This window comes from Sparassis crispa (genome assembly GCF_003851025.1).
Source record: "Sparassis crispa DNA, contig_000005F, whole genome shotgun sequence".
NCBI classification, from domain to species: Eukaryota; Fungi; Basidiomycota; class Agaricomycetes; order Polyporales; family Sparassidaceae; genus Sparassis; species Sparassis crispa.
In genome coordinates this window covers 1,234,268-1,248,540 of record NW_020939752.1, presented here as the reverse complement: position 1 = coordinate 1,248,540, position 14,273 = coordinate 1,234,268, and the positions used below count along the sequence as shown (strand labels likewise).

The 14,273-nt window shown below is 54.2% G+C and overlaps 8 protein-coding genes across 8 annotated transcripts; 6 read left to right on the top strand and 2 right to left on the bottom strand.

Annotated features, from left to right (window-relative positions):
* Positions 1–356: 356 nt before the first annotated feature.
* On the bottom strand, positions 357–2,943 carry SCP_0604500 (P-loop containing nucleoside triphosphate hydrolase protein; the record flags this gene model as incomplete). The annotated part of the gene is made up of 11 exons (XM_027759583.1): positions 357–565; positions 636–720; positions 778–954; positions 1,032–1,175; positions 1,230–1,372; positions 1,424–1,743; positions 1,801–2,339; positions 2,399–2,497; positions 2,549–2,589; positions 2,644–2,764; positions 2,821–2,943. 11 exons carry the CDS (start codon positions 2,941–2,943, stop codon positions 357–359), a joined length of 2,001 nt encoding a protein of 666 aa, XP_027615384.1.
* Positions 2,944–3,185: 242 nt separating this feature from the next.
* SCP_0604490 (hypothetical protein) lies at positions 3,186–3,654 on the top strand (the record flags this gene model as incomplete). The annotated part of the gene is made up of 4 exons (XM_027759582.1): positions 3,186–3,224; positions 3,276–3,467; positions 3,523–3,586; positions 3,632–3,654. 4 exons carry the CDS (start codon positions 3,186–3,188, stop codon positions 3,652–3,654), a joined length of 318 nt encoding a protein of 105 aa, XP_027615383.1.
* Positions 3,655–4,094: 440 nt separating this feature from the next.
* On the top strand, positions 4,095–5,061 carry SCP_0604480 (hypothetical protein; the record flags this gene model as incomplete). The annotated part of the gene is made up of 5 exons (XM_027759581.1): positions 4,095–4,255; positions 4,308–4,313; positions 4,370–4,503; positions 4,558–4,955; positions 5,026–5,061. The coding sequence occupies 5 exons, from the start codon at positions 4,095–4,097 to the stop codon at positions 5,059–5,061; spliced, it is 735 nt and encodes a 244-aa protein (XP_027615382.1).
* Positions 5,062–5,533: 472 nt separating this feature from the next.
* SCP_0604470 (hypothetical protein) lies at positions 5,534–6,057 on the top strand (the record flags this gene model as incomplete). Its single annotated transcript, XM_027759580.1, has 2 exons — positions 5,534–5,917; positions 5,968–6,057. The coding sequence occupies 2 exons, from the start codon at positions 5,534–5,536 to the stop codon at positions 6,055–6,057; spliced, it is 474 nt and encodes a 157-aa protein (XP_027615381.1).
* A 645-nt stretch (positions 6,058–6,702) lies between these two features.
* On the top strand, positions 6,703–7,197 carry SCP_0604460 (hypothetical protein; the record flags this gene model as incomplete). The annotated part of the gene is made up of 1 exon (XM_027759579.1): positions 6,703–7,197. The coding sequence occupies one exon, from the start codon at positions 6,703–6,705 to the stop codon at positions 7,195–7,197; it is 495 nt and encodes a 164-aa protein (XP_027615380.1).
* A 1,498-nt stretch (positions 7,198–8,695) lies between these two features.
* Positions 8,696–9,966, top strand: SCP_0604450 (Alcohol dehydrogenase patD; the record flags this gene model as incomplete). Its single annotated transcript, XM_027759578.1, has 5 exons — positions 8,696–9,107; positions 9,154–9,279; positions 9,330–9,387; positions 9,438–9,724; positions 9,776–9,966. The coding sequence occupies 5 exons, from the start codon at positions 8,696–8,698 to the stop codon at positions 9,964–9,966; spliced, it is 1,074 nt and encodes a 357-aa protein (XP_027615379.1).
* Positions 9,967–10,898: 932 nt separating this feature from the next.
* Positions 10,899–12,179, top strand: SCP_0604440 (Alcohol dehydrogenase patD; the record flags this gene model as incomplete). Its single annotated transcript, XM_027759577.1, has 6 exons — positions 10,899–11,044; positions 11,106–11,317; positions 11,364–11,489; positions 11,544–11,601; positions 11,652–11,938; positions 11,989–12,179. 6 exons carry the CDS (start codon positions 10,899–10,901, stop codon positions 12,177–12,179), a joined length of 1,020 nt encoding a protein of 339 aa, XP_027615378.1.
* Positions 12,180–12,619: 440 nt separating this feature from the next.
* On the bottom strand, positions 12,620–13,789 carry SCP_0604430 (hypothetical protein; the record flags this gene model as incomplete). Its single annotated transcript, XM_027759576.1, has 3 exons — positions 12,620–12,661; positions 12,714–13,581; positions 13,635–13,789. 3 exons carry the CDS (start codon positions 13,787–13,789, stop codon positions 12,620–12,622), a joined length of 1,065 nt encoding a protein of 354 aa, XP_027615377.1.
* Between the last annotated feature and the right edge of the window lie 484 nt (positions 13,790–14,273).

The window sequence follows — 14,273 nt, the reverse complement described above, 5'->3', positions numbered from 1 at the left end:
AGTTAACGGGATGACCATGGTATGTTTTGCACATTCCTGTGATTGAATCCCAACTGATTTCCTGTCTCTCGGCGGATGAAAACGTGAATATAATCGCAGATACTACTTGTGTCATACCACGTGATCGTGTTCGATGCGTAACAGACGCGTCGCGTCTGTTCGCTGATTCCTCTGCCTGGGTCTCTGGGGCAGGCGCGCTGCCATCCAGAATCAAAATACAGAACATCCCCGAAAATTTCTGAGATCATCATTATATTATACCGAACACAACACAAGCACCAGCACCAGCACCAGCGCAAGCACAAGCACCCATAAAATATAGCACAATTGTAACGACCCGCCACCAGAGCAACAGATCAGAACTCCTCGATATCATCCCCTTCCAACCACCCACCACCGTGAGCCTCTCCCTCCCCGGCCCCCTCCGTAAATCCAATGTTCTCATCTCCCAGCATGTCCTGCGGCACGTCACCCTCCTCGTCGACCTGCACAAGCGGCCCCGCCTCCCGCGCAAACTCCATCTTCGAAAATAGCCTGTGCGATCCCGGCGGTGGCGCAGCCCCTCCTGTAAACGCGCGTCCCCTCAAGGGTGAACAACGACGCACACACATCCCCGCCATCAACGATGCACTCACCCGCATGCTCGCGTGCCCCCAGCACCCCGCCCAGCTCCAGCGCGACGTTCAGGCGGCTCCACCCGCCCGCGCGCCATTCCTCGTGCTACACGCGCCCACGCATCAGCACACACACTTGACCATGCCCGCGAAGGGGACTCACCCGCCGGAGCCACGCCTGCACGTCCCGTACACTGTCCTCCGCCGCGCGCTCGCGGTGAAGCACCTCGAAGAATGCGGGCTTGTACGCCTTCTGCCCGCGCCGGGCGACCGGCGACGGCAGCGCGTGCAGCGTCCCCAACGCCAGCAGGTGGAAGTGGTGCGGGTTCGCTTGGTACCACTGTCCCGCCGTGCCACAGACAAGTCGTTGGGGGCCGTTAGAGAGGACAGGGGAGGAGAGAAGGGGAAATTTCTTACCGCCTCACCGCCGCTCGCGTCGAGCCAGCTCAGCCAGTCCGCCTCGGCGTCGCACTGGTCGAGCTCGTTGCAGTATTGCGTGTAGTTCTGATGGACGTAGAGCGAGAGGAGGGACGCATCGATCGGCGTGTCGGCGTACAGCATCTGACAAGGGACAGTCAACTCAGGCTATGCGAGAAGAGGAGAAGTGCCACCGACCTCGATATCAACGCGGCTCGCCCGCCGCTCATGCTCCTTCAGGTGCGAAGGGAGGGATGGCGGATCCTTGAGCCTCGCGTCGATCTCTTTGTCGCGCTGTATATCCCTCGCAGCAGCAGACGCGTTTGGTGGGTCGCCCTTTCCTACGTGCCCCGTTAGATTCTTCGACTACATAATCCAAATGAAATACGCACGTTTGTTGTACAGCAACTTCCCAAGCAGATGGAACAGCGCCAAGCTTTGCTCGCGCCGCGTGACCGCTTCGAGGAGCACCCGCGCAGACGGGCCACCCGCCTTCCTGCTGCGCTTCCCGCCGCGCCCGGGTGCTGCCGCTTCTGCAACGCACGCGAACTGCAGCGCCATGATCGCGCTGCGGATGTCGCCGTTTGCAGACTCGACGACGGCATTCAACAAGTTCTTCGCAGGTGGCGCACCCACGGCCGCCGCGGCAAAGTGCGTGTCCAGCAGGTGCTGCAGTGCACGTTTGAGGAGCGTCGGCGCTATTGGGTTAAACCTGCAATGCGCGATACCATCAGCAATGAGCCAGTGACGACGCTGGCACCACACGCACCCGATCTGTGTGACGCACGACGAGTTCAGCAGTGCAGGAGGGAGCACGCTCCGGATATCGAGCGCCTCCCGGCCGCGCGCCCGCCACGCGCCGCCCACGTCCTCACCGTCTTCACCCCGCAAGCCCGCGTCGCTGACGATCAACACCAGCGGCGCGACGCCTGGCTCCGGCACACCCGCGAACGCCTCCAGTGCCGCGTGGAAAGCTGCCTGCGTGCTCGCGTGCGCGATGTTAGGCAGGTCCTCCAGCAGGATGATCTGCCGCCGGGGGCCGGTCGCCGCTTGAGATGGGCGAGAGGAGGATGGTTTGGTGGTAGTAGACGGAAAGATGGAGTTGCAACTCGATGCGCGCTCTAGGAAGGTGCGGAACTTGTCCGAGAGCCCCTCGTACTCCATGTCCTCTGCGAAGTCATCGTCGCGGGAGAACCGCTCGTCCATGGTGTTCCGCCATTCGAGAATCTCGAAGCCGAGCTCGCGCGACAGGACGCGTATCGTCGTCGTCTTGGCCGTGCCCGCCGGGCCCGTGAGGGCGAGTATGCGCTGGGTGAGAGGGTACGTCATTGTGTGTGCGAGGGTGACGTAGAAAAAGAGCGATGTACGCGATATTTCTTCAATTTCCCCGAAGGCCCGCCATCGAATGCATCTAGCAGCCATTGACGGATTTCCTGGACCTTCCGCTTGTGCACAGCCAGATCTGCCTACCCCAGTAAGTTGAGACCTTGTCGTCATATATGACAGGCAGCATCTACCTCGGTAGTAGGCTCATACTTGTCCACCCACATGAGATCGTCTGCATGCACAATCTCTCAGCAAAAGCGCACAGAGGACGAACAAGGTTACGCACCGAGCTTCTCATGCTCGCTCAATCTTGGCGTCTCCCTCTCCTTCCCCTTCTTCTTTGGATCACTCTGCGACGACAGTCCTGGTTGGCTCCCAGTGAGGCCGAACACTGGCGGCTTCGCAAGCTGACAATACAGTAGTTCAACTATGACAATGCGTGAAATATTTCAATGCGACTCACGGATGAGAGAGGCTTGACCTTCTGTCTCTTTGTCGGAGGTGGGCCTATCAGTGGAGGAGAATCGAGACGGATATTGCTAACGCGAGAGGGCTGTTTCTTGGGCCTTTGTGCCTTCTTCGGCATTACGAGCTCAAATGTTCCTGATAAAGATCCTCTCCGACAGCGCGAGCCTCGAGGTTGTCTGGCAATTTCGCGGTCATCTGACATGTGACTTGGCAGTGACATGTAACTGGTAACTCGTCACCCCGACGCGTCACGGCAAATCCACAGTGATGTCATGGCGATCGTTGCTTCCGTCATATTTAAATCATGCAAGTCCATTCTCAAATTCCACGTACGCTCTCAAACTTTACCAGCCTCATTTGATGCAGAACATGGACGACAGCAACTGGCAGAATTCCAAGGCGAGCAGCCACGAGTGAGGCCTTAGCAGTAGCGCTCAGGCGTTCGACCAGGGACAGGGGGTGGGTGGCGTGTACGACCAGACCAGGCAGGCAGGCCAGGAGACTATGGGCGGCGGACATGGGTCTGGCGTCGCTGGCGGCCCCAAAGGCTCCGAACAAAAGCAGTCCACTCAGAGCTCGGGCCAGAAGAATTGGCCGGAGCATGGAACTGAGGCCGTTGGCCAGAAGGCCGGCATGAACATGGTGAGTGGTGAGCCGCGATGGTTTGTCCGCTTTTCTAACGAGGGTTATAACCCAGAGTGACCAAAATGCAGCGAGTGCTTCTACTTTTATCGACGAGGAGACACCGGAGTATTGTGAAGGTGCGTGTGTTCTCCAGTCGGTCAGGTTTTTTGCTCATCTCACAGGCCATGGCCTTCCTGGCGTGTGAGCTCTTCGAAAATTCGGGCGCCATGGAGCTGTTCGGTGGATCTCAACGTGTATTTCCAGCAGTCAGTGTAGCGAAGTATAACATTAATATTGTAATTCTACTAGCTTTGGAATTGGTTCATGTGTGTTTGTGTTGATATTCAATTTGTGGTAGGCCAGTGGTGAGTCCCCATATTATTTCGTCGAGCATCACTGCACCTTCCGCTCGTCGAATTGCGTATGAACCCATATTGTACAGTACGCTGACGACCGTCCGTGCAAGTTGATCGATTGGCCAATCAGGGAATTCCAGATCTTATGTCAAGGATCCAATCCTAGACTGGGCGCTGGAGTAGACGCAGGCATCGTTCATACGTCTACTATCAATGCAATCAATCCAGCGCAGAAGGTCCTGCCTTTCAGACAAATACCATCACAGCTCCCTTCCGTTCGACTTCCATCATGTCCGAAATCACACCAGAGGGTCGAGTTCCTGCAGAAATGATTCCCCCATTGGATCCGTCGCTGTTGAAGTTGTCCGATGTGGAGACGGAGTTTCTTCATGCGACCATTACTCAGGACGACGAGGAATTGCAACGGAGAATCCTCGGAGTGCAGAAAGAGTGAGCCCTAGATCTCCTCCAACACTATGCCAACTAATCATTGTGTCGATAGAGCATAGTGGGATTATCTCTGTCACGTTCATGCGCTCGTGGTATATTGACGAATTTTTCTAGTGACATGTATCCATACCCGTGCATCCGCGCGTTCCACTATGTCAGCCTCATGATGTGCGGCAATTCCATCTATCCGATGGTACTGGCTGCTGGGAAGTCCGGAAATACAAGGTTCCTCGACTTGGGGTGCTGCAGTACGTGGGTTCTTTATTGCGAGCGCATATAATAACGCATACTCCTCTGTCAAGTGGGGAGCGACGTTCGGAAGCTGGCCTACGACAGCTACCCCGTCGCGAACATTCTTGGATGTGACCTCAGGCAGGAATACATCGATACGAGTCACAAACTTTACCAAGATGTGTTGACGTCCCCCATCCACTTCTTCACCTCCAACATCTTCGACGTCCCCGTGTTTTTCACTGCAACCAGTAACGCCGTACCTGTCGCAGGTCACCAATCTCTCCCAGCTGCGAGGTACGGTAACGCACATCTATACAGGAGCGTTGTTCCATCTGTTCTACGAGGCGACGCAGAACGCGATCGCCCTCGGTCTGGCTGTACTCCTGAAGAGGGAACGCGGGGCCATCATCTTCGGGAGACATTGCGGGTTGGTGAAGGAGGGTATGATCGACGATCACTTGGGCCGGTGAGGATCGCCTCCCTTTTCATCTAGGCATGTACGGCTTGACCTGTGACTCATGTTATTCGTGCGTCAGGACGCGCTACGGCCACTCCCCGTCATCCTGGCATAAAATGTGGAAGAACGTGTTCACTGAAGCTGAAGGTGCCGAGTTTGCGGAAGAGAAAGTGGTGATCAATGCAAATATGGTCGACGGCGATTCCTCCATTGTGGCGCATCGCGGAGATTCCATGTTGATTTGGAGCGTTCAGTTGATGTAACTCATTTAATTGAACTGGGGACACGAAAAGTGTTTGTCATACAGACCATTTGTTTATGAGATAAATGCACCTAGCCCTCTCTCAGACACGTTTCTAATGACGCGTCGCGACGCGTCAGTCATGTGCTCAGCGTTGTGGCCTAATTTCATCATTGACTTCTTCGTTCGAGTCGCATATATATATACGCATCTGTCGCTTTGCCAACTTGTAACCTTTCTCTCAGCTCGGATTGAATTTGTACGCATCCGAAGAACGTTAGATCGCAAGTCAAGGTGAGTTCCATAAATCACGCGAAAAACCTCATCAGAAAACTTTCTCTGTAGGATGGCCGAAGAGGCACCCCGTATATATACCTACAAGGAGCTCCGCCCAGAGCTCGACGTTCTATCCTTCAGTAACAGTCTGCCTTTAGAATGGCAGTGGGAGGCCATGACAGACAGCGGTTCCCCGTGCCTCCGCAGCCTATGGATCAACAGACAGGCTGACGAGCTTCTAAAAAAGGGCAAGTATAAACATGCAAAAGATAAATACATCCTTGCCATGAGAGCGATCATTCCGCGCGACTTTGCACTTCCCGCGAAGGAGTATATCAATCCGAGGTACATGACACTCCTGGCGAGCGAAGGCCACTGGAAGGAACAACTGGACTTAGTGGAGCGCTGCGAAGGAGTCGCGCGATGCTGCCTGGAGATGGAAGAGCTAAATGGAGTACGTGTGTAGTGTATTTACGCAGAGAGATGCTGATGTGCCACGGGCAGGCGATGGACTGGCTGCAGGAAATACAAATTCTCTTCATATGCCAGACGACGGCCACTCACCCGGATAAATTGCGCAAGTGCAGTCTTTGATCTAGTGCTATAATACCTGATGGTTACCGCTGCAGCATTCATGCACGTCCAGGTATATTGAAAACCACTATGCAGTAGGCTCTCAATCTTCGCAGAGTGTGCCGTTTCATCACGCTAACCAATCCTCAGTACCGGATGCAAGCCGAAAACATGTACTCACGCATTATGTGTAGACTCGGCAACACGGCGACGCACGTTCTTCACGCACCGCGGCATGTGCATCGGCTGCATGGTCAGACAAGGCCTGCCACGTACCGTAGAGCTGAAGCGCGAGTCCGATGCCGTACACAAAGTGCAACTCCGCCATCCCGAGCCCACGTACGTCGATAAGTGGTCAATCACGGGAACCAGCCTCGCAAGTTCGCGGTGCGTGGACGAAGCTCGACTTCACAGGCGGGGCCGTGCCTCGAAGCCAATTCGGGTTCTCTACCTGGATATGGAAGAGCAAGCTTTATGTGACTGGCAGACAGCCCTAGACACTGTCGGACCACGTCGATCTTTGGTGAGGATGGCCACTACTTGATGGCAACGTAAGCTGACCCACCCAAGGTGTCTCGATCTTGCATCACCCACAAAGAAATGGCGCCGCCTTGCGGACCCTCGGGCGCCACATCTCAATCAAGTAATGTAGGTATGGAACAAAGCATGGATGTTCTCCGGAACCACAAAACAGATCTTCGCCTTCGACTGGTTACGGAGAAGTGGGCGAACGTTCTAACGGAGTTCGCTGGCAAGTCGTGGCCTTATCTCAATAAAGTGACGGAATACTGCATGGAGATCTTCGAGGATGTCATGTACGTCTTCGGCGGAACAGACCGCTTCGCAGAGCTAGGCAACAACGTCCTCATGGCACTCAACCTGCGTACGCTGATATGGACACACCTAGGCGGGACTACCAATACTAAGGCGACGAACACCATGCCGATGTTGCGGCGATTCGCGAGCAGCCGGGTCATACCCGCCCAGAAACGTCTGTACATTCTCTACGGTAACATCGGGCGCCAGTCCGCGTACATCGCACACAGGCCGTACGGAAATCTGGAGGACTACAACTACGAGGACATGTGGTCGTACGACATCCCTGGAAAATCGTGGCGAAGGGGGCGCATCCGCGGGAACTTCCCGGCCCCCCCGCTGTGAGATGGCATGCACATACAACTCGGTGCTCGACCGGGTCTGCGTTTATATCGGGTATAATTCTCGTGGTCTTCCATCATCGGGGAGCTGCATTATACTTACGCATACTTTGGCGACACCTTCATGCTCGACCCCTCAACTGGAATCTGGAAACATGTACTCACCCGCGGATTCCCCTCGTACCGTGTACAGGCCCAATCAATCATCGACGAGGATACAGGTCGCATGTACCTATATGGGGGCAAGTCAATCACAACATTGTAAACTCTCCTTGCTGATAAGCGTGTATGCTACACCAACTCAGAATTCGTGCCCTCCAAGCACGTCCAGAGTCGCACATTTGGAGATGTCTGGCAACTGTCAATAGACATGCCTGGCGGGTATTTCTCTGAGGCTGACTTGGAGCGGAACGTGCGCTCGCCAAAGATGGGTCCGTGGGCCCGCCGCTTCACCTGCGGTTCTGTGAGCAACACCTGGCGCAAATGCGGCTCCTGCGGGGGAAAGTACGTCTTTTGCTCGACCGAATGTCTGAAGGAGGGGTGGAAGGAGCACAAGCAGAAACATGGGTGTCGAAAGGTTTGAAGACGATTTAGAAGCTGCCCTGCTTCAAGTGGCTTTGCCTCTGAATCACCTAGATCTTGTCACGCAATAAATGCCGGCTTCAAGCTCGTCCGGGCACGCTCGGACGTTCCAAGCACACGTAACATGTAATGTGTATCAGCAAGGTACAAAGTTCTGTCGTGTGCGTCTGCTTGATGCAAAATAAGCGCTGCTGTTATCTCCTCCTCTCGGCCAACCGTCGGTCTTGCCTCGGCCCAAGCTTCAAGAATCTGTATGTGAGCCTTGGGTTATACGTCATGTACGCCGTTGATCGATGCGGGTTTGAGCTACGCTTGCGTCGTGTTGCTCCTGCAGGAACCTCCGGCGATGCTGAGATCATGCCGATGCAGATGCAGATCGCACTGCATCTACATAATCATTCTATCGTTCACCCTGATACCTTGAGTGTTTTCCCAGGGCTCGTTATGGGGAGTCCTTGAATAATATGTCTTACCAGCGCAGAGATTGAACGCGACACCAATGCTTTGCGGGTGCAGTGCAACGGCGAGGAGAAGTTTGTAGATGATGCTGAAGCTTGGAGTTCCGCATCCATAGATCTATTGTCCGATCAGATTCATGTCCGAGCTTCCACTGCTATCTCTCCCGCAGGGCACGCAACTGGAAGCAGAAGATGTCCGGGGTTCTCGCTCGCCGATACTGGCTGCCCAGCCTTCGTCAAATCGTTGTCTCGTAACCGTCCGTTCACGCGTACGATCCATCCGGCACTGAGACCATGATGCTCATACGGGTGCCGAACAGCATCGCAGGGTGTTCGGTGGTGAGCGAAGTTACTAATATTGCTCATGCCTAGAAGCCGACAGACTCGGACAGAGGATGTATATAAGGTCGTCCAGGAAGCGGAATGAGTAGCAGCAATTCATAACCACAACCACAACGAAACATGTCCTTGCCCAAGTCATACAAGGCATACGCATTCACGGAGAAGTCGGGCCAGTTGAAGCCCGTCACCGTCGACTGGCACGACCCAGTGGACGGTGAAATCGTCGTCAAAGTCCTCGCATGTGGCGTTTGTGCTAGGTATAGCCCCTTGTTTACTGCTGGACGAGTAAAAGCGCTGAACACAATGTTCCTCCTGGGCAGCGATGACATTGTCAAGGAGCAATTTTTGCCCACGGGCTTACCCCGCATTCCCGGACACGAAATCGTCGGCGACGTCGTAGCAGTGCCGCCCACCGAGAAGGTGTGGAAGGTCGGGCAGCGTGTCGGCTCAGGGTGGCATGGCGGTCACTGCAGCACCTGCTCCCGCTGCCGCTCTGGCGACTACGTCACCTGCGAGAAGCAACAGGTCAATGGTACGACGGCTCGCGCTAGTTAGTTGACAGGCTTACCTGGCTCCAGGTGTCTTCACAGACGGAGGATTCGCTGAGTACGTGACCCTCAGGACAGAGGCCGTTGCCAGTGTTCCAGAGGAGCTTGACCCCGCTGAGGCCGCCCCACTCTTCTGTGCGGGTGTCACCACGTTCAGTGAGTTATCTCCTGCCATCGCTTGAATTCCACTCATACATACGTCGCAGACTCTTTGCGGCATATGAGCGCCCTTCCACCCGACGTCGTCGCTGTTCAAGGAATCGGGTGAGATGAGCTGTCAAGCAACAGAACTGGCGCATCTAACATTCTTGCAGAGGATTGGGGCATCTCGCCATCCAGATGGCTCATGCCATGGGCTACCGCGTCATCGCCCTCTCTTCCTCCGACTCGAAGCGCCAGCTCGCGCTCGAATTGGGCGCACACGAGTACATCGACGGGTCAAAGGTCAACCAGACCGAGGCGCTTCTGCAGCGCGGAGGGGCTAAGCTCATCATATGCACGGCTCCGAACCCGCCTGTCATCGAGAGCCTTGTGCCCGCTCTCGCTGTCAATGGTGAACTCTTGAGCTTGGCGATTGTACCTAGTGCCAACGTTCCTCTGGGTGCGTTCTTTGCCTGGTTTATCAGCGATTGTCACTGAGCTTGCTCGCTAGCCCTCATGGTCAGCAAGCGTCTCTCGATTCGCGGATGGCCCAGTGGGACGGCGAAGGACAGCCAGGACTGCTTGGAGTTTGCTGTGACCAACGGCATCAAATGCATGGTGGAGAAGTTCCCGCTTGATAAGGCTCAGGAAGCGTACGACCGTCGTGGATCAGCAAGGTTCAGGGCTGTCATTGTTCCTTGAGCTGCTGGGATTGCACGGCGTAAATATGAACATGGAGCCACCCCGTATTGACATAGATGTTTATATTCCAGCGTATATGGGTCTGCGCGTGGGGCACCGATAATACAACTTAGCTTCGACTGCGACTTTCGGAAACACTGTACCTTCGGCTTCAATCGGGATCGTTACAAATTCTGCACGTTGCACCATGTTATGCATGCTATTGTCAGGATGTGAGTGCACAGAAGACGTACTGATTGACGATAGACCGTGACGCTGGGATACAAGTTATGACCCCGCAATTGCCGCGGTCCAGACTTGGCTCTACGGCATCCGCTTGCATCGTATTTTATAATTTCCGTGTGACTGAAGTTTCCTCAGCGAGGAAAATGAGGGAAAACCCGGAGGGAAACGCTGGACGGTCAGACCCGGATATCCTGAGAGCCAGTCGGGGTCAAGATACATATGTCTTCGTGAATGGTGGCTGTCGCCTGCGACGCAACTTCCCCGATCGCGGACCTCGACTGGTGCTCGGCTTACTGCTAGTCTCGGAACCAGCCGGTCGAGCCACCTAATATCCTCAACACGCCCAATTTGGTAACCACTAGGTTGCTCACTGAGTGACGTCTGGACTAACTTACTGCCACCGACAGCAAGAATGAGAGTGCGTATTCCACTTCTAATGACATCACTTTGATCTTTTCTTCATTGTTACAGTTCTCTACGAGATATCATTGATTTGTAACCTCACCGAGGACCGGGCGGCGATTATAAAGATCAGCTATGCGTCATTGTACGACGGCGCAACTTGGAAGGCAAAGACCAGTTCGGCCTGGGTTGCTAATCCCAACCTCCCAGGGTCACGGATAGAGTCGGGCGCTGGCGCAGATATATAAACCCGCACAACCAGCGTAATGTATTCATCAGGTCTCGAGCATCGTTCCTGAACAGCCATGTCCCACAACGACCATCCGAAGACATACAAAGCGTACGCATTCACGGAGAAGGGCGGCCAGCTGAAGGCCATCACCGTTGACTGGACGTATCCTCAGGAGGGGGAGATTGTGGTGAAGGTCCTCGCATGTGGGGTCTGCGCTAGGTATGTGTATTTCTTCGACTGTGGTATGTGAGGAACATTTCTTGATCGCTACGACCGGCAGCGATGAGATGGTGAAGGAACAAATATTCCCGACGGGCTTCCCGCGGATACCCGGTCATGAGATCGTCGGTGACGTTGTCGCTGTGCATCCAACAGAGAAGCTATGGAAAGTCGGTCAGCGTGTCGGTTCAGGATGGCACGGTGGTCACTGCAGCATATGTTCACGTTGCCGCACTGGTGACTATATGACTTGTGAAAATGAAGCTATCAACGGTGAGTGAGGTTCCATCAGATTTCCGCAGTCACCGATGTTTCCTAGGTATTTTCAGAGATGGAGGATATGCCGAATATGTGACTCTCAGGTCTGAGGCCGTTGCCAGTGTTCCGGAAGAACTTGACCCAGCTGAAGCAGCGCCCCTGTTTTGTGCGGGCGTCACCACTTTCAGTGAGCACTGCTTCCTCTCCATCGGTGTAGGACACTGCTCAGAGCAGCTGCTAGACTCCCTCCGGCACATGAACGCTATTCCCCCTGATTTTGTCGCCGTTCAGGGGATCGGGTATGTCGAATCTTTACATTCATCCGGTGACAGCTCTGACAATCCCGCAGAGGGTTGGGTCATCTTGCCATCCAGATGGCGCGCGCCATGGGATACCGAGTCGTGGCGCTTTCGTCCTCGGGCGCCAAGCGCCACCTTGCGCTAGAGTTGGGCGCGTACGAATATCTCGACGGATCGAAGGTGAACCAGGCGGAAGCATTACAGCAGCTCGGCGGTGCGAAGGTCATTATGTGCACTGCTCCCAACTCGAGCGTCATCCAAGAGCTCGTGCAAGCTCTTGCCGTTGATGGAGAGCTCTTACTCCTGGCGCTCACGGAAAACGTCTCTGTTCCTGTCGGTGCGTATGTCTGTCTCCGGCTGGTAGCAGTAGCTGAGCGTTCTTGTTAGGCCCACTTATTACCAAGCGTCTCTCCATTCGTGGATGGCCCAGTGGGACGGCGAAGGACACCGAGGATTGCTTGGAGTTCGCTCTGGCCTCTGGAATCAAGTGCCACGTCGAAAGATTCCCTCTGGACAAGGCGCAGGACGCGTACAATCACCGTGCATCTGCGCGGTTCAGAGCTGTTATTATTCCTTGAGTATTAACAATTGGTGCAAAGTGAACAAGGCGAATGCCAATCAAGTGTAGTTATGGGTAGCAATAAATGATATCTGTTAGGTGTGATGAAAACCGTACATGTCCTCCTTATCACAATGCGTCCATTGCCAGACATCGAAATCTCAGTCCGAAGCTAATCAGTGTTGTTACTTTGTTCCGTTGTAAGTATGGTCGAGGATCAGTCCTCGACAACGACGATATCGGTGTGCAACATTCATTGTATCATGATGACCAGTCTTGCACGTGGACATTACTAGGAAACAAGAGCGGATTTACTATATAACCCCAAAACAAGAGCGTAGAGGGCATTTGGTGTTGGTGTTTTGAATCATAAGATCTTGATCGAAGTGATTCAGATTCCCTGTCGCCTGCGACGGCACAGTGTTACCAGCTGGAACGGCTGCCGACTCGTATTCTGTACTATGGACACCAAAAGCTCCACGGATACTCCCACTTCGGATACTGTCACGAGAAATTAGTCCGCGGACAACGCGAAGCCTGGAAAATTACTCACTGCATCCACACGATGTGTGGTCATCAAATGCCTCCTGTATGTACAAGGGTGCGCGGTGGTCGTCCATCCGCAGTTCTTCAAGACACAGCGCGTTTGCACCGCCTGCATGTGCGCGTGGAAGACATGGTCTGTCCGACTGGTCGCACACAGCAACTTGCCGCACATCTCCCCAGGTTTCGCAGGCCAGCAGCAGAGCCATTTCTGATCATCTGGTGGATGAACCACGTCGAGATGCATTGCGAGATCGTACCAGGAAGGCTGGTTGGTGAAGATATGGCGGCAACCCTCTATGTAGCAATGGTGTATTGATGGGCGGTTGGGATTCCAGCGACAAGGGTTAGTAGATGTCCCAGGCAATGTTTCTAGCGGGAACTCGATATCTTCATCACTCTCCTCGTCGCTATCTTCGTCGCTCTCGTGTACGTGAATAACCACAGACTTCCGAAGACTGGTGGAAGTTGACGAGGCTAATGTTGTGCAGCGACCGGGGGCGACACGTTCCGTAACTGCGGGAGCGTCTGATCCGGCAGGACGCTTCTGCGCAGGCCGAGATGAGGAACCGGGAATTGGGCCTCTTTGTTCAACTTGAAAATTTGTATGAACGGATGCCTGAGGCGGAGGCAGATTCGGCCAGCATGGCTTTATGGATCGCGAAGGATTCCTCGTGCAAGACAAGGATGATCCAGGTAAGAGGAGCGAGAGTGGATCAACAGTGACCACTCTGCTGTTCGCATTTAAAGCCGCGCTGTTCACTTTGTAGACTCCATAGAAAAGCATCTTAATGCACTCTACCGATATTCCGATCAGAGGAGGATCCTCGGGTTTGGGTGGGATGTCTTTGGCACTGTTGTTCATGACGCCACTCGGTCTGAGAAAAGCGTGTGAGAAAGGTAGACACAGGACGATGAGCGGAGAACTTGCTGTATAATCTCAAGTGTGCGGAAGAGGTGTTGGTATGCGGATGATAGGTCTTCGCTGGGTGCTGTCTTGATTGAACGAAGAGAAGAACGGTTGCTGGTTATATAGACTGAGGTGCACAACAACTCCTTGTACGACTCTGTACGGCTGTGTGCCATACATTGACCACATTATCCATGCAGAATACGCGCGCCGGTGGTTGCGATGTGAAGTGGGTTAAAGCCGTGTTATTCTCTCAAAGGCACAATCAGCTACATTGTCAAGAAACAATCGGGCTTGCCTTCAGTGGCTGATGACATCATGCGGCGAAAACAAATGCGGTGAAAGTCTCAACAAATTGATTGACCCGTTCTACAATATCTGCACCGAAATAAAAGGAATGACAAAGTTGCCTTTAGGTGTCGAGCGCGAGGAGGCAGCAATAGCAACATGCAAGGAGATGCAGCAATATTGTGGCGAACACTCGGCCCTCGGGTAGCCCCGATTTGGGGTTGGCGCACAGCAGTGCGGACAGGGTCGAGTCTTGCCCCACTCAGTCTTTTTAACCTGTAACCGCCACCACACTGCACATGCGCAGTCGATGCACACCTTCCTACCAACCACTACAGAGTGACGGCTGGCATTTATCGGGATCAGCTTCTC